This window comes from Aethalodelphis obliquidens, unplaced genomic scaffold, assembly GCF_003676395.1.
Source record: "Aethalodelphis obliquidens isolate GAN/ISIS:26980383/991018 unplaced genomic scaffold, ASM367639v1 scaffold1, whole genome shotgun sequence".
NCBI lineage: Eukaryota > Metazoa > Chordata > Mammalia > Artiodactyla > Delphinidae > Aethalodelphis > Aethalodelphis obliquidens.
Window position 1 is genome coordinate 105,610,889 of NW_020837945.1, and position 18,760 is coordinate 105,629,648.

Genomic DNA, 18,760 nt, shown 5'->3' on the forward strand with positions numbered 1-18,760 from the left:
CATCAAACGTCTTAGGAGTATTTGAAACATTTTGCTCTATTTAAGACCACTGCAAATAGAAAATACGAAAATGTTTTCCTGGAAGATTTGGGAAGTTTCCCAACTGACCAATTCAAAATGTTTACTGAGTTCCAAATATCTACATTTCTATTGCAGAGATTTATCTTTTAGAAAGAAACTCCTGTGGATTTGTTGTTCTAGAACTGCCATTCCTGAGGCTGAAGAAGCAATAGAAATAAGCAGAAAAGAAGATACTTAAGGTATATAAATATCCTGGGTTTTTTTTTTTTTTTTGAGTTGAGTATGTTTGTAACCTTTTAGTTTTGCTCTCAGACAAGACTTCTGAATATATATTGTAGTTTTGCAAGGCTTTTGAATACAATTAAAAGTTAATCTCAGTTTTGAAGGTCCAAGGTAGCCATGCAGAAGACTGGTTTTTCCTGGTCCAATAGAGATAAAGCATTATACTATCCTTTTTTATTTTAAAGTGGGAAAAAAAAGTGTTGTATGCAATGATATTTCCTTGCCTGTTCTAATGTAAGACATGGGAGTAAATGATGAGGTGAGGAAAAAACTATATACACATGGAAAACAATGTTTTAAGTTTGGCTTGTAATATATAACTTTATGGTGCTAAAAGTTTTAGTAGCACAGTGGAATTCTATACAATTAACAATTCATTGTTAAAGAACTCAGCTTTCCAACTGGTCCCTCCTTTTACATAAGTTATTTCTATAACATAAATATTAGTCATATCCTATTGTCAGAGATATATTCTTCTGTAATACTTTTCTTTACTAACTTTAAAATAAAGAACTTACAGTCAAGGAATTTTCTCCATCCTCATGTCCCGTATGGTTACGAGCTCTTCCTCTGCCATCAGAGATGCTGAACAGGTCTCTTCCAAAAGGTTCAGAAAAATTTCTCATCATCTGTCGCATACTTTCTTGGTGTGCCATAAAAGAATCACTGTTGAAAATACATATAATCATGTAAGAGTAAGTGCTGGAATTTAAATAATAAGTAGGCAGCTTAATACTACAAAGAATGATTTTGGGCTAATATGCTTGTTAAAGAGACAAAAGAAGAGTTTAGGAGAATAGAATTATCTCATAAAGACCCACTATTCATGAATACAAAACCTGTTCTGTTTGTTACCTACCATAATTCACTTATGTATAATAGTAAAAATATACCTTTATTTATCTCATTGTATGAAATTGATAAACACAAAGTAACACATCTCAGGTAGCTTAAGCCAGCACTAAAGGAAATGGCAAAAAAGGACTGAAAAATATTGCTACTAGGTAGAGGCCACTTTGGGCAGTCTACATACATTCTAGTGAGAGCTAATAAAGAATGCTGGCTTGTTTATTTTTTAACTCTTATTTATTAAATATGAGCATTGAGAACTATAGCTATGTTATGAATACCATAAAAGATACAACATTATTTTTTAAAAAACAGGGTTTTTTTGGTCTGAATGTTATGGAGTTGTAAGAGTTCTTTATATATTCTAGACATCAGGCTTTTATTATATATGTCTTGTAAATACTTTTCCCCCAATCTTGGACTTGCCTTTTCATTTTCTTAACATCAGCTTACTGAGCCACACAGCCAGGATCCTTTGTTAGGTCTTCAGTTTTCATCAGACTATGACCTTTGCATGGACATTTTATTTCTGACTTAGTTTTCTACCTCTGCCTTTCATCTTTAACTAACTCCAACTCCTATGACATTTTACGTATCTCCATAAGCATCTTTTATTTTTAGAAGATGAGGAATAAGTAGAATTTAAAACATGAAGGGAAGAATTGTAATAGAAAGTCAGAAGTGGACAATCTGAAATCTGAGGGGAGTATCGTATAAAAGAGTAAATTGTGTTGATTATTCTACCGTACCTTCTAAATTTCCTGTCTTAAATTTAAAAGGCTTCCATTTTTATTTTACATCTTCTAACATGGGAGATTTATTTGTAGTTTTTTTTTTTTTTTTACAAAATGTTCTAATATTACTGAACTTAATTTCAGTTAGGTATATTATAAACTTGATTATCTAGTCTCTGATAAACCAATGAACTCACTAATTTATATGTGTGGTACCCAGCTTCTAAGATGGCCCCAATGATCACCACTCCCTGGTATTCATGCCCTCATGTAAACCCTTCCTCCCCTTAAGTATGGCTGGACTTACAGACTTGCTTCTAATAGAATATAAGTGATGGGATGTCAATTCCAAAGTTAGGTTTTTAAAAAGACTGTGGCTTCTGCTTGTGTGCTCTCTTAGCATGATGGCTCACTCTGCAGGAAGCAGCTGCCACACTATGAGGCAGCCCTGTGGGGAGGCCCACATGAGTGAGCTTAGGGGCAGGTTTTTGAGACCAGCCAACAGCCACGTGAAGGAACTTGGAAGTATATTCTCCGTCAGTCAAGCCTTAAGATGACGACAGCCTTGACTCACAACTTGATTGCAGCCTAACAGGGCCCGAGTTGGAACCACTAAGCTGCTCCTAGATTCCTAACCAACAGAAGTTATGACATAATCAATGTTTGTTTTAAGCTGCAATAGGTAACTAATACATATTACATCCCAAAGAGCAGTGTATAACACATTTAAAACTGCCCTTATTCTGTTAATTTTGGTAGTTTCATCTAATGACTGGGAAGGAAATGAATACAAATCTATAAAAATAAGTAGGTCTGTTTCTGCATCATGAGAAAATGTTTTATAGATTTTCACCAAGTTTTGAGACTATGTTTGGGATGGTATGAATATATATATAAGCTTCTATGGCATAAAACAAACCTCAATTGAGGGTGGTGTTTCTTAGATAGGTTTCTTAGATAGGTGGTCTTACTCCAGAGCAGTTGAAACTGAGGTACAAGAAGGCACGGAACTTGTATTCTATTTATTCTTCATCTTCTAAAAACAAAAGACGCTTATGGAGATATGTAAAATGTCATAGGAGTTGGAGTTAGTTAAAGATGAAAGGCAGAGGTAGAAAACTAAGTCAGAAATAAAATTTCCATGCAAAGGTCACAGTCTGGTGAAAACTGAAGACCTAACAAAGGATCCTGGCTGTGTGGCTCAGTAAGCTGATGCTAAGAAAATGAAAAGGCAAGTCCAAGATTGGGGGAAAAAGTAGTTACAAGACATATATAATAAAAGCCTGATGTCTAGAATATATAAAGAACCCTCGCAACTCCATAACATTAAGACAAAAAAAAACCCTGTTTTTTAAAAAATAATGTTGTATCTTTTATGGTATTCATAACATAGCTATGGTTCTCAATGCTCATATTTAATAAATAAGAGTCAATCAAAAGTCACTAAGGAAGAAGTTCGGAACTACAGGTACTGACTGCATCGGAAATGCTTCTCTATGTAGCATGCTCCCAGGTGAGTGGAAACTTTATTTAAGAACAGTAAGCAATTCTCCCAAGAAATGGTGGCTAGACAATATGATATACAGGTTCAAGTTCAACAAATGTTTATTTTGTATATTGTGCATCAAGCATAAAGGTTGATTACTGGTCTGGAGGAACTTCTGGTCTGACAGAGAAGTGAGACTTTATGTTTTAAAATTAAGATTTTAAAACTTAGATATTATATTAGTTTACTATTGCTTCTGTAACAAATCACCACAAATTTAGTGACTTAAAACAACACAAATTAATTTTCTTACAGTTCTGGAAGTTAGAAGCCCAGAATTGGCTAGAATCATTGTGTTGGCAGGGCTGTATTGCTTCTGGAGGCTGCAGGGGAAAATCAGTTGCCTTTTTCTAGTTTCTAGAGACTGCTCGTGTTCCCTGGCTTATGGCTCCTTTCCCCATTTTCAAAACCTGCAGCATAGCGTCTTCAAATCTCTCCCTGAGGCTTCCATATTTAAAAGATTCTTGTGATTAAATCGAGCCTGCCTGGATAATCCAGGTTATTCTCCTATTTTAAGGTTAGCTGATTAACAGAGTTAATTCCAACTATAACCTTAATTTCCCCCTGCAATGCAAAATGACATATTCACAGTTTTGGGGGATTGGGACATGGGCATCTTTAGGGGAGCATTATTCTGTCTACCACAAATACATTCCTAAAATCATTTTATTTAAAGCAATTTCCAATTGTTCCTGTCAGTCTGCATAAAATAGTCTTAGAAGATTGAAAAGCTATAAAATACAGCTTGTGATTAACCTGGCACTAGTGTGCTGAAGGGGATTTCTATGACTGATGATGAAGACAATCGATTAAAGAACTTGAACCTGAATTAGGACAAGCCAAAAGACATCAGCTCTGAAAGCACCAGCTCTTGAAGAAGTATCCACCCTAATGGCAGCATTCTCTCTGACTAATGGCCTGATTTGTAACTATTATTTCTTGTTATAATTCAAGGGGACTTTTGAGGTCCTTTATTAGACAACTAAATAATTACAATTTTTTTAAAGTAATTTATGAAATCCATGCCAACGCAAACTACCTTCTGTTCTTAAAGTACCAAAGAAAGGCTTCTGTTATACCTTGCCTCCCACTCCCCCAAACCCTTTCCTGATACTTTTCCAGCTACTGTCTCCTTTCTTTTAGCACTTAAAATCTTCCAATAGTCATCTATACTTGTGTCCTTTACTTCCTTGTAGCTCATTCCCTTTATTTCTTTACAAATGCCTTTTCCTTCCCTTCACCTCTGCAATAAAACGCCAATGATTCCCTTAACCTTCCAATTACTGAAACCCAAAGGTCATCCCTAGTCCTTGAATTCTCCACAGCATCTGGAACTTTGGGGGCAATGCACTGTTCTCAGCCTTGTTTGATAAATTTCTCCTTTAAGTTCTCCTTTCCTTCTCGCCCTTGATGGAGCTTCTTTAGTGTCACAGATAGATTACTGATGTGTCAAAATGTTGATACCTCATCCTTGTGGCAGCCAGGTGGGGCCTGAACCTGCCAAAGTCCCTGGCGCTGGTTACTTCCAGCTTCTATCAGTCTCTCCTCCTTTGTACTCCAAGGTGCTTTGCAAATATTCTCTAATTGTAAATGATGTTAAAATGCTGAAAAGCACTGCCCCCTAAAGACATACTTCCTCTGGGCTTTACCTGGTCTTCTTTTCCCTGCCCTCTGTGCATTATTTCTTTTAACTTGATCATGCTTAAAAGTCACCAGAGGTACCCATTAAAATGCAGACTCCTGAGACATACGCCCAGGGATTTTTGATTCAGTATATCTGGAGCATGGCCCAGTAATCTGCATTTCAGCAAGCATTTCAAGTAGCCCTAATGCAGATGCTCCAAGGACCTCAAATGAATAAACACTATAATCTGTCCTCTTCAACCACTTTATCAGGGACTGTAGTTCAATTTCTGCTTGTTTTGATGCAAATGGTCTCCATTTATTTAACAAATATATACTGAATACCTATGTAGAAGGCCCTGTGCCAGGCAGTGGGTATAGAGCCCTGAACTTTGGAGGGCTAAAATCAATTTCAACTTCCTATTGGCCAGGAAGTTGTAATACTTTTTGAAGTACTCAGAGTATAAATTACAATGATAAAGCAATTATTGAACATTTGCCCATTTCTATCCAAATAAGTCTGTGTTTACTGAAGTATAGTTGATTTACAGTATTATATTAGTTTCAGGTATACAACATAATGATTCAATATATTTATAGACTATATTCCATTTCAAGTGATTATAAAATACTGGCTATATTCCCCGTGTTGTCCAATACATCCTTGAGGCTTATTTATTTTACACATAGTAGTTTGTACCTCTTAATCCCCTCTCCCCGCCTCTCTTGCCCCTCCCCTGTGCCCTCTCCCCACTGATAACCACTAGTTTGTTCTCTATATCCGTGAGTCAGTTTCTGTTTTGTGATAGTCTTTCATTTGTTTATTTTTTAGATTCCACATATAATGATAACATACAGTATTTGTCTTTCTCTGTCTGACTTATTTCACTAAGCATAATACCCTCCAGGTCCATTCATATTGTTGCAAATGGCAAAATTTAATTCTTTTTTATGGCTGAGTACTATTCCATTATACATATACCACATCATCTTTATTCATTCATCTGTTGATGGACACTTGGGTTTCTTCCATGTCTTAACTATTATAAATAATGCTGCTATGAACACTGGCGTACATGTATCTTTTCAAATTAGTGTTTTCATTTTCTTTGGATATATACCCAGGAGTAGAATTGCTGGATCATATGGTAGTTCTATTTTTAGTTTTTTTTGACAAAACTTTGTAGTGTTTTTCACAGTGGCTACAAAAATTTACATTCCCACTGACAGTGTACTAGGGTTCCCTTTACTCCATATCCTTGCCAACATTTGTTATTTGTGAGCTTTTTAATGACAGCCATTCTGACGAATGTGAGGTGATATCTCATTGTGGTTTTGACTTGCATTTCTCTGGTGATTAGTGGGATGCTGAACATCTTTTCATGTACCTGTTGGCCATCTTTATGCCCATCCAGTGAATTTTTTTCCTAAAAATACTGCATTTTTCACTTCTAGAATTTCTATTTGGTTGTTTTTGTTTTATAATTTCTCTTCCTCCACTGAGATTTCATATCTTTTCATTCATTGTAAACATATTTTCCTTTACATCATTGAGTAAAATTGTAATAATTGTTTTAAAATCCTTCTTGGTTAATTCCAACATCTGGATCAGTTTGGGATCAATCTCTATTGATTATCTTTTCTCTGGAGAATGGGTCGCATTTTCCTGTTTTTTTTTTGTTGTTGTTGTCAAGTAATTTTGGATTGTATCTGTAAATTGTGGCTATTATGTTTGGGAGTTATAGATCTGTTATACTCAGGAGTAGTGTGGGTTGCTGTTGTTGTTTTAAGCAGGCAGTTATTCTGGCTGGCCTTAATATTAAAATTCTGTCTCTTGAGTGGCAGCTCAATTCTCAATATTGGTTTTATCCTTGGCTGAACTGCTTTATGTCTCTCCCACATATACAGGTGTAAGGCTCAAATGGAGACTTGTGCAGAATTTATTAACAGCTCTTAGAGATCACCCTCTCTGATTCTCTCCCCTTTTGGGACTTCACTCCTCATTTTCCTGTGACTGTGGCTGCACTGAACTTTGAGCCTGGTTCTTCGCCAGACAGTTTCAAGTCTTCTAACAGAGTTTTAGCCACCCCTACATAGCACAGATCAAGCTTACCCATAGGCTACCATTGCTTTCCCTTCTTCCAACTGTTGAGTCACCTCCAGTGTATGTCTGATTTTGGTCATTTTCCAGTACCTTCTACAGAAAGTTGTTTTTGTGTTTTACTCTGGCATTATACTGTTATCTGAAGGAGGGTTGGTACAACTGGAGCTTTCTTGGCTATGCTAGAAATGAAGGTCTCCTGAAGATATTAATCTCACATTCTATAGTCTTTTTTGTTTCATTAGTTTTGTTTCCTTAAATGTTGGTTCTTCTGTTTGGTTAGTGTAGCTTCTGTCTTTCGTGATGTTAGTTTTCCTCAAATGTTTGCAGTTATTTACATATTTTGAACAAGATAAAGAAATAAATGGATGCAGGGACATGAGTGGTTAAAAGTATTTTAAGTGAGTTTATAGATCTGAATTAGGAGGGAGAAGCTGGAATGTGTGCTTAGTCCTACAGTTTGGTTCAGTACTTGAGATTTCCTGTTTTAACCTCCTCCCCAAACCCTTTCAATCCAAGGCCTAATAGACTACTCTCTCTGTCTTCTATCAAATTAGCTTCTCTAGCTTTTTGCAATTGTCTTTTATTTTTACTGTGGTAAGAACATTTCCTATGAAACCTACCCTTCTAAGAAAATTTTAAGTGTACAATACAGTATTGTTAACTATAGGCACAATGTTATACAGCAGATCTCTAGATCTTATAATTTTCTTTTTCCTTCATTCCTGAGACACAGAACAGCAAAGGAGTACCTTGGGAGCAATAATTTATCCCCCTAAAAAGGAAATGAGGGGAGCGTAGCGTGACTGTAGACTTTAATCCTCCCCATCATGTATAGTTATTTTCACTTACCTGCTTTAAAATAGCAACACAAAGGAGAAAAAGACATTGGGGTTGGAAGGGAGCTACAGATTGGAGGAAGGGGAAGAGGACATAAAAGACAGATTGGCATTCAATCATTTCAACTTCCTTTCAATGTGCCTTTTTATACTGCAGAAGCTCAACAGGTAAAATTTAATTTCCTAGACCCCCCTGCAGCTAAGATTCTGGATTTAGGTTCTGCCAATTATGGACAATGGATAACTGGAAGGTAGAGATGTGGGAGAGTCTGTATGTACTATTAATTCTGTTTGTTGGTAAACATGATCACAGAGCTATGTAGTTTTTCTGTAGCAGTATTAGCAACTCAGAGTGTCTCATCACTAGAGCTTTATGGGTATTGGGGGACAGGAAGTGAAATCCATTTCGCTGATATGGTTGCTAGCAGGTACACAATGGCTTTGGAGTTAGGAGTAGCAGCAGCTTCCCAATTTAGTGATTCCTAACTTGGGAAGTGGCAGTTGCTTCCCCAGTGGTCTGGATGTGATGGGACTTTGAGAGTCATTCCTGAAAGTTTAACCTAGCCTGTTTCTTCAGCCATCACAGTGATTCTCTAAGCCATCTAATGCCCTGTAATAAATCATTTTCTGCTTCAAGTTGCTAGACTAAATTTCGTTTTCCACAATATCAACGTAGGTGGGAAGGTTTACTCCTTTTATTTTCGTCAGCCTTAATCCCATTGCAGCATGTCTGAACAGTACTGACTGTTTCAACTATTTTATTATCTTTCTTTTATGTACTCCTCAATATTTTTTTCTACTTTCTTTTCTTTCCCTTGAAGGGAAGGCATAGGTTACCATTATAGGGAGTCAAGGGGAAATTTTTTTTAATTTAAGTTAAAAATAAAGTCTTGCTCTTTGTTTTAGTCCTCTTTATAAAACAAAGACATTTGAAAACAGAATATCATACAGAAAATATTATTTGTCTTTTCTGCCCAATTAGAAGCTTCTTGAGGAAAGGGGACACATCTCTCTTGCTCCCTCTACTGTACAAAATTATCTGGCCCACAGATGTTTCTGGACTGACTGATGGAACAATAACCAAAAAAGGATAGGAAAAGAGCCATTGAAGACTTTTCAGCACTTTAAAAGCATTCAGATGGAATATAATGCCACCTTTAAAAGTGCAAGGCAGATATTTATGTATTGATATAGAAGGATTAGCAAGATATGTAGTATACCTCCATTTATATTTAAAAAATTCATGTACATATGCTTATAAATGTATAGAATATATCCCTAGGAGGCTATGCAGCAAACTGGTCATAGTGGTTGCATTCTGAGAGGGTGGCTAGATGTTTGAGGGCCAAAGGTGGGAGGGTCTTTTTTTGTCTTAAATTATTTTATTGAAGAATAGCACATATAGAAAAGTGCACAGATCAATCACAACTGTACAGCTCAATGAGTTTTCCCATTTTTAAATGTACAGTTTAGTGTTAACTATATTTGTTTTGTTGTGAGGAGGGGTCTTTTAATTATGTACTCTTCTGTACCTTTTTGAGTTTTTGCCACAAGCATGTTTTACACATTCCAAAAACACATTTTTGAAAATGTAAAGCACCTTGATACTTTATAAAATAAGGTATTAATTGCTGGATGTTGGATGTTATTAAATTTTAAGAGATTTTCCTCATTTTTTAAAGTCTTATAGTGCATGTGTAAACATGGAAAATTGAAATGGGAAAAAAGTTCTACAAAAGTTCTACTCCCACTAAAATGCTGTAAAATAAAGTACACCAATTTATTTCTGTGAAAACCCTAAAGCTTGTCAAATTTTGGTCTTCATGGTAAGATGTTACTAAGATTTTTGCTTCAATAAATTAATATTTCCCATCTGTTTTCAGTTAGGCATTAGTTTTAATTATATGCTAAGACAGAACTTTACTCCAAAAAATATTGTGTAGTTCTGAAGTCTTATTGCCTTAATTCGACTTGAACATAATTTCTGAAAATTGAATGTAGAAATTTATGTCGAATGTTTCAAATGATTAAACTGATTCTACAATAACTGGTGTAAAGGTGAGTGTTTTTAAGTTGTATAAAGGATTTCCAGCAATTATAGTCTTCTACTCAGAAAGCAGTGACATTTCCCAGGTACATGTGATGATATTACAAAGTATTAAAATAAAAAATAAAAAGATGAGGGCTTCCCTGGTGGCGCAGTGGTTGAGAGTCGCTCATGTCCCCGTCCAGGAAGATCCCACATGCCACGGAGCGGCTGGGCTCGTGAGCCATGGCCGCTGAGTCTGCACGTCCGGAGCCTGCGCTCCGCAACGGGAGAGGCCACAACAGTGAGAGGCCCGCGTACCGCAAAAAAATAAATAAATAAAATAAAAAAATAAAATAAAAAAAGTATTCTCTAAATATATCTAATAGGGAGGCTGTTTCCTGACTGTTTTGTTCTACAGATCTGTTTACTCTTGTGCAGTATCAATTGTTTTAAAGGAAACTGGTTAAGTAGAGAAAGAAATATATTTATGAATGACAAATAGCAGGTCCTCTGCATACCTGACCGAAACGATAATTTTCAACCACCCCTGCATTAGGACCACTGCTGGTCTGGATGATTGATCCATATTCTAAAAAACTGTAACATGTCGGTACTCTTACTTCTTCATTTGTTCTCCTACTGTCACTCCCTTGTCCTTTACACACCAATCTACTTGTGGACATTGCCCTGACTACTTTCCAGCCTCCTTCCTGCTGACAAACTTTATGCAAAGTCATAAAAGGAAAGTGCTCTCCAGTGTGTGCAGGTTGAGGATGCTCTTAGTGCAACAGAACACAAAAATTTTAACAGGAGTCCAAAAATTAAACTGTTCTTAAACAAGTTAGTAACCGAATCTCTGAGAATGAAGAGTCTCTTTAGTTGAACCTTCAGTATTAACTACAGAAATGTACTTGTACTAAATTCATTTAGGAAATAGGATAAACTGAAGACACTAGAGCATTAGGTTTATTTAGAGATTATTCATATTTCATTCTTTCCAACTAAAAACAGACTCTAACATACTACGAATAATCAAGTAAAGATATTATACACACAATGAAGAAAAATATCATAAATAATTTTCCCATGAATTCTTACAGAATTTTTAGTTTTGGATTTTTGTCTTATTAATAGGAGCGATGGGCACGGAAAATTTAACAGACTACTATTCCTAGACCTGCCACCTGTTAAAAGTTTGAGAATCACTATTTTAGCAGAAGTATAGGCAACTAGTACCATGCGGAAGTTGTGACAATTTAAAAATTAAGTGGATCAATGGCACACAATGAGAATAGAGGGCAGAAACAGTTTCTCAAAATCAAGTTTCCCAAATCAAGACGTGAAGATCAAAAGTTAGTTTACAATTAAGGAATCAGAATTTGGTGTATGTATCTCCCTACTTTTTACTTAAAGAGACAGAGTTTCAAGTAGTTCTAAGACAAATAAATGAGTTGTCTAAGAAATAATTTCTAGTTTTTACCTTAAAAACCAGACTGTTCCTAAGTATTTCATATCTAGATGATGATATTCAATGCCAGATGATACCAAGAAATTGGAATTATTTTTAATTTTGTTAGATGTAAATATGGCATTGTGGTGATGTAAGAATACAACAATATTTTTCAGAGATGTATTTAGAAATACATATGAATAAGATGACAAGAAGTCTGGACTTTGGTTTAAAACACTTTGGGGACTTCCCTGGTGGTGCAGTGGTTAAGAATCCTCCTGACAATGCAAGGGACATGGGTTTGAGCCCTGGTCCGGGAGGATCCCACATGCCGTGGAGCATCTAAGCCCATGCGCCACAACTACTGAGCCTGTTCTTTGGAGCCCGTGAGCCACAACTACTGAGCCCACGTGCCAGAACTACTGAAGCCCGCACGCCTAGAGCTCGTGCTCCACAACAAGAGAAGCCACTGCAATGAGAAGCCCGCACACCGCAACGAAGACCCAATGCAGCAAAAAATAAATAAATAAATAAATTTATTTAAAAATACCCAAAACGCTTTGGAGACAGCAGCAGTGATAGAGATGGGTAAAGCAGGTGTAAATTTTGAAATTTTGGGTGCGGGGTATGCAGTATTGTTATACTGTTACACTTTTGTAGTATATATTCAAAATGTTTCATAAAAATCTTTAAAGAATAAAAAAGAAATAGAACTATGTAGAGTTAAAGAATTTCATACCATCTGATGTTTTTAAAATGGATGAGTCAAAAGAGTCCTTTTGCTGAGATCTCTATACTCACTGGACTTTTAGAGCTTAGAATATGGGTACAAGTATGAAGATTAAAATATTCATTCTAATTAATATGCAGTTACTTAAGAAAACCAGTCAACTTTCCCTTTAGATACATGGATGACATTCAACTGCATGAAGAAAGATACTTCAGGGAATACTAGTTTTGCTCAGTGAATAAATGAGTATTAAATAGCTATTATTTTCCTATAGAAACATAACATTCAGTAAGATTTATTTTTCTGATTGCATTATAATTGGGTTAAAAATGCAGCAACTAAATGTGGCTCATTTAAAATGTTGCCCAGGTTTCTCTTTATTTAAATAGGAGTAGGTATATTTATACATAGAGCAAATGCTAAAAAAATCTTAATTTTTTTATTGACATGAACAAAAGGCTGCTTGTTGGAAAAAGCATTAAGACAAAAGTGGGCTCACAGTCTGGCTTTTGCACCTGTCTGAACCATTCAGGAAGAAACCTGGCTGGACCCTGAAGTGAGTTCAACTCATGTCTACCCAAAACAGCAGCTGCTTGGAAACAGGACTTTAAGATTTCTCCTGTTCAAGCTTGATTTTTTTTCTTTTTTAACAAAGGCAAAATCTCTTGTGGTAGCAAGAAGTTATTTTAATATTTTAAAAATTAATCTAATAGAGTTTGTTTTCTCAGGTAGGAAGAGTTTTTACATTTTTCTACATATTCATATTGTTCTCTTTTGAAAATTAATGTTTAGGGACTTCCCTTGGTGGTCCAGCGGTTAAGACTCCACACTCCCAATGCAGGGGGCCCAGGTTCGATTCCTGGTCAGGGAACTAGATCCCGCATGCAGCAACTAAAGATTCCACATGCCGCAACAAAAGATCCCGCAGGCCATAACAAAGATCCCACGTGCTGCAACTAAGACCTGGTGCCGCCAAATAAATAAATAAATATTTTTTAAAAAAGAAAGAAAATTAATGTTTTATTCTTCTAGGAAAATAAACTAGAAATATGATGACACTTTACAAAGCTAATACCCTATAAACTGGTTATACTGTGTACATAAACTGGTCTATAGTAATAACTTGAAATGTGGTTAAAGATGTATATGAAAAATATTCTTTGTACATCCATAGGATGCAGTATTTTGCATCCACTAAATTCATGCTTTAAAGAATACCTAAAGACTAGGGAAATGCTTATGGTATATGTTGAGGAAAAGCACAGTATATTTATTTTTATAAATTTATTTATTTTTGGCTACATTGGGTCTTTGTTGCTGCGCGGGCTTTCTCTAGTTGCGGTAAGCAGGGGCTACTCTTTGTTGCGGTGTGCAGGCTTCTCACTGCGGTGGCTTCTCTTGTTGCAGAGCATGGGCTCTAGGTGCGCAGGCTCAGTAGTTGTGGCGCAGGGGCTTAGTTGCTCTGCGGCATGTGGGAGCTTCCCCTACCAGGGCTCGAACCCATGTCCCCTGCATTGGCAGGCAGATTCTTAACCACTGCACCACCCGGGAAGCCAAAATAGTATATTTATAACCATAAAGTTTGGTTCCAATTTTGGAGAAAAAAATTCATATATGGAAAATAGAAACGAAATACACCAAAATAATGATAGTAGCTAAAGTCTTGAGTTGCATGATTTCCTTTACCAAATTTTCTATAGTCTTCAGATTTTCCATGAGAATGCATTTTCATTTAAATGAGGAAAAATTTACGTATACTATTATAATGGCCATACTACTTCTTTCAGCATTGCTGACACAAACCACAATCAAACAGAATGAAATTTAGCACCAAACATATGTTTTCTACTCTGTTATATTTGCCTATCAGAAGCTAGGAAAAATTGTTGCCCCCTCCCCCGACAAAAAAATCTTAACTCCTAGATTGATTCTGGGTCTCTTGGGATAACCTCAACATAAAAGTGTTTTTTTTAAGGGCTGGTAATGTTTCATTTCAGAATAAGTTATTTTTCTTTAAGATTCTCTCAAATATATATATGTTGTATATATATATATAATATTTATATTATATATACATGTAATATATATTTTTTACCAGAATTACAATTTTACTGGCCTGTACAAGAATATAGATATTTGTGCTTCTAAGTAGAAAAGCAGTACACTATTCTTTATTACACAAGGGTCTTAGATAACTGATACGGCAGTCCCATTCATCAAGGGAAATTCCTTCCTTCCACTATACATGGTAGTGGCATAAGCAGATTGCTATGGGTCTTTGATCACAAAAAAATGTTTCCTAGTCTCAGTAAGGTGTATGGGTCCATAAAGAAAATAGATCAGATGATATATTTTCAACACTAGAAATAATGCATACAACCTTCGTAAGAGAATCTTTTAGGGCATGGACCATGACTTCTACAAATTTATAACAAAGTCCATGGGGCTGGGCATATAGTAGAAAACTAAGAAATACCTGAAGAATGAATTACATTTCCATAGGCAATTTTATCTGCCTACTGTTTAGAAGCACAGTTTAAAATGGTGGTGTGGCAGAAGGCTTTGATATTGTAAGAGATGTAGGAATGACTATGGCTCCTTTCCCATCCTGTAGGTACTCCCCTACTTCTGTGTGAATGCTTACAAAGTCACTGATAGAACTAAGCATTATGATATGATCAGATGGTACCAAATGGCATTCTCTGACTATGTCATAATCATGTTGTGCTCCTTGGCTCCTAACTCAATGGTTCGTACTTAACGAGCCAAAGAATGCCCCGAACAGTCTAGCTTATTTAATAAGGTGATTTTGTTTTATTTTCTGCCGTGGCAATATTCTCAATCAAGAAAATATCAGTCAATGCCTGTCTTGTATGTGTAATACATTCACTTTCAACTCAGTAAATAGGTCAAAGCAGTGTCCTCTGACTACCTCCAAAGTGCAAAATAAATAAATTTTTAAAAATTAAAAATAGAGATTATAGATATGTAAATTTTAGCCCCTGATGAGAGCGAGGAGATAGAAAAAGTAACATCCTAAGAATATAGGCAGGGCTTCTCTAACCAAAGACTGGTCATCACAATATGGTGCCCACATGAAGAGTTTGGGTGACTTAAAGAAATGCTAATAATTTACTATGAAATATAAGGCTGATTTACCTTATTAAAGGCTGTTTAATGTCTAATAGCTGATAAGTAGTAACACAGCTATTCTTTGTAGACTTGCACAATCAGAATTTCATTTCCGTAGCTCAGAAGATTCGAAGTTCATGTTTCTGTACAAAGCAGAAGTTTCTAGATTGTACTAAATATATGTAAACTTTTACATTTAATAATCAATGTTTTTTAGGGTGTAGGATAGATGCCAAAATCATTTTATTCTCAAATTAATTTTTCTGTCCATACTTGCATATTTCTATTCTTAAGAAAATGCAAACGGGAGGAGAAAGTAGTATTCTTGAGAGAAAACTGCATGCCAGGAAGTGCTAGCTTTTAGCCTTTGTGTTTTTAACCAAATTACAAGTATTATTTGTTTAAAAAGGTATATGTGAATGTATACTGTGAGGCAATTTTCACCGAAATAACTTCAGCTCTGAAACATATTATGACACCAAAAATGTCCCAAATATATAATAAAACAACAAACTTTAAAATATCACTTTTAAAGTTTCCCTTTAATTTTCTGATGAAACATTTAATATGTGCTATTATAGGAAGGTAACCATTAAAAATGAATATATTTGAATTCAAAACTAGATTTTGTTTTTTACTCAAATCTCTAAAGTGTTTGACAATTTGACACTGTATTTTACTAGTCCTAATTTATTTAATAATTCTAATTTTATATCCAAGAAGTATATACTTTTTGTCTGCCCACTTTTAATTAGTAAATTAGTAGAGTGTGCTTATTATTAATATCCCTGATTCTGAACTAATGAATTATTTAGAAAATGGTAGTATTTAAATTAGAAAGTGCCAACATCGACAATGGCACCTGTTGAATGCAAATACAGAGATCTTCCTCTACTTGTGATGATAAACCCATCATAAGGTGAAAATAACCGTAAGTCGAAAATGCATTTAATACATCTAATCTACCAAACATCATAGCTTAGCCTAGTGTACCTTAAACGTGCTCAGAACACTTACGTTAGCCTGCAGTTGGGCAAAACTAACACAAAGCCTACTTTATAATAAAGTATTGAATACCTCGTGTAATTTACTGAATACTGTACTAAAAGTGAAAAACAGAATGGTTGTCAGTGATGGGTTATTCACTCTCGTGATCGTGTGGCTGACAGAGCTGAGGCTCACTGCCCCTGCCACTGCCTACCTCATCACAGTATTGTACCACATGTCGCGAGCCCGGGAAAAGACTGAAATTCAAAATTCAAAGTATGGCTTCTACTGAATGTGTATTGTTTTCTCACCATGGTAAAGTTGAAAACTCTTAAGTGGAACCATTGTAAATTGGGGACCATCTGTAACTACTTTCAGCAATCCAGCAATCAACTAAATACCACATTAACTACAAGACAGAGTAAAAGACGCCAGATTGTCATTAAACAATATCTCTTGAATACTTTCTACATGTCAGACATTAAAATAACCACTAGTGAACCCAATGACCAGACACATAATGTTAGCAATAGGGATAATATTTATATAAAAGATGGTGGGCATGGAACCCTTCTGTGTTCCTTAAGGTCAGTGGATGATTTAATAAGGAGTCTGTCACCTTTATCAATTCCTTATGCTTGACTTGTATTAAGTAGTGGATTCTCATTTTGTTTGGGGTGCGGGTAAAAGGGGTGGGTCAAATGACACATTACTTGAAATAAATATAAACTCACATTCTCTTTCTCCCTTGTCTCCCCTAATTATGTTTATTCTCTATATTGTTAATTGTGGAGCAAAGAAATTATATGTCAGTTTTATAAAGTTAATTAATTTTATCCCAGATTTCTATGATATGGCTGCCTACATTTGAAGAAGGCTACAGAAAATGATGACTGAAAAACCTACTGACATGTAACTGATGGTCCTATCCATCCTCAGCCCATGGGAAGAGTGTTCTTTGATGTATGCCTACTATTTGTGGTCTGTTACTATTTCTGACCCTGACTCTTGGGTTCATTGCCTTTGCTCAGAAAGCGTCACCCAAGAGTTTAAATTACACTTTTGCTAGACGTTTTAAAGAAGGTACTAATTATACATTCATGGTTTAGTTTAGTTCATTGCTCTTTTGATATAATCAAAGACAATACAACTCAAAAGTTGTCTGTCATAATCTTCTTAACTGTCGCCCATTGTACTGATGTCACAATTACATAAGAGCCACTTCAACAGCTCAACTAATCTATGGATATATTTAGTCCCTACTCTCAGAGGCTTTTAAAAGAGCAAATCATAATCCAAAATTTGAAATGTGTTAAAATGACACTGGTCATAAGCGTCCCAACTGCTACTAAACAAGTTAAAACAGCATGATAAATTTGCTAGAGTCCATACACCCCTTAATTATAATGAATAATCTTTAGAATAAAATATTAATCATTTAACTTTTTCTAAATTTATCATTTCATCTTTCTACTGTTAATTTTCTTTCAGTTATTACTTTTATGTTATTTGGTTTTAATATAGTACTAATACATTTAAGCCAATATAATATTTTTCTTTAAAAACAAACAAAAAAATCGATGTAGTAAACTGTTAACATTTTAACTTTTTAAAAAGATGGTCCCCAAGTTGCACAGATAGAGAATTTAAGTGATCAAAATAAATTAGGACAGCAAGTCAAAATTCAAACTGACAAAACACTTGGGTAAAAAAGTAACACAATGCAATTATACCCCAATAAAGATGTTAAAAAAAAATAAAAAAAAAATAAAAAAAAAAAGTAACACAAATCTTCCTGTTTTAGGGATCACTAGATTGTGTTATTACTTTTATATAATCGACAAAGGAAGAACTAAAGAAAAAACAAGACACAGCAAAACCCAGAAAATTAGATCATAATGAAACAACTAATTTCTGGATGCCTTCGTCTTAAGGCATCATATTATTTCACTTGGAACCATTCACTGGGTTGGCACTTGTTTACCTGAGGTGTTCAGTGCACCTCTCTCTGCTTCCCTGTCCTATTTGTACTTTTGACAGAAAGAGGAGTCTCTCTCCAAACAAGGCTAGCTTTGTAACAAAGCAAGCAAAGGAAACAAACAGGGCACTTGGCAATTTCCAGCCACTTCCAGGGAAAGACAGCAAAACTCTCCAAGTGCTCTTATAAGCACGTATTATGGAAAATACTTCTTTAAAAAAAAAGGTTCCTTTTTTGAAGACTTATTAAACATTCCCTGCCCCTCATTTGGAATAGAAGCAGGTGTGGAAAGGGTCCTGTAAGTATAATTCTCTGCAGAAGTTCCACCGAGAGGGCAGTTACCGTTGTCACCTGCAAAGCCTCTGCGGCTGCGAAGACGGGACTCCCAACACCAGAAGCACAGGGGTTGCGGGGCGGGAAGTATCCGAAGTCTGGCCAAGTTGAGAGCAGCCGGCACAC

At 35.6% G+C, this 18,760-nt stretch overlaps 1 protein-coding gene across 2 annotated transcripts in view; it reads right to left on the reverse strand.

Annotated features, from left to right (window-relative positions):
• Positions 1-18,760, reverse strand: part of MLF1 (myeloid leukemia factor 1) — a 56,011-nt gene that overhangs the window by 15,772 nt on the left and 21,479 nt on the right. The window contains exons 1-2 of one of the 2 annotated variants that reach the window (XM_027113190.1): positions 15,364-15,470; positions 822-969 (exon numbers count right to left, since the gene is read on the reverse strand). In XM_027113190.1, coding sequence (XP_026968991.1) covers positions 822-959 — 138 coding nt within the window. In that variant the 5' untranslated portion in view covers positions 960-969; positions 15,364-15,470. Of the gene's footprint in view, positions 1-821; positions 970-15,363; positions 15,471-18,760 lie in introns of those variants that run through there. The other variant, XM_027113184.1, reaches the window with a different exon arrangement.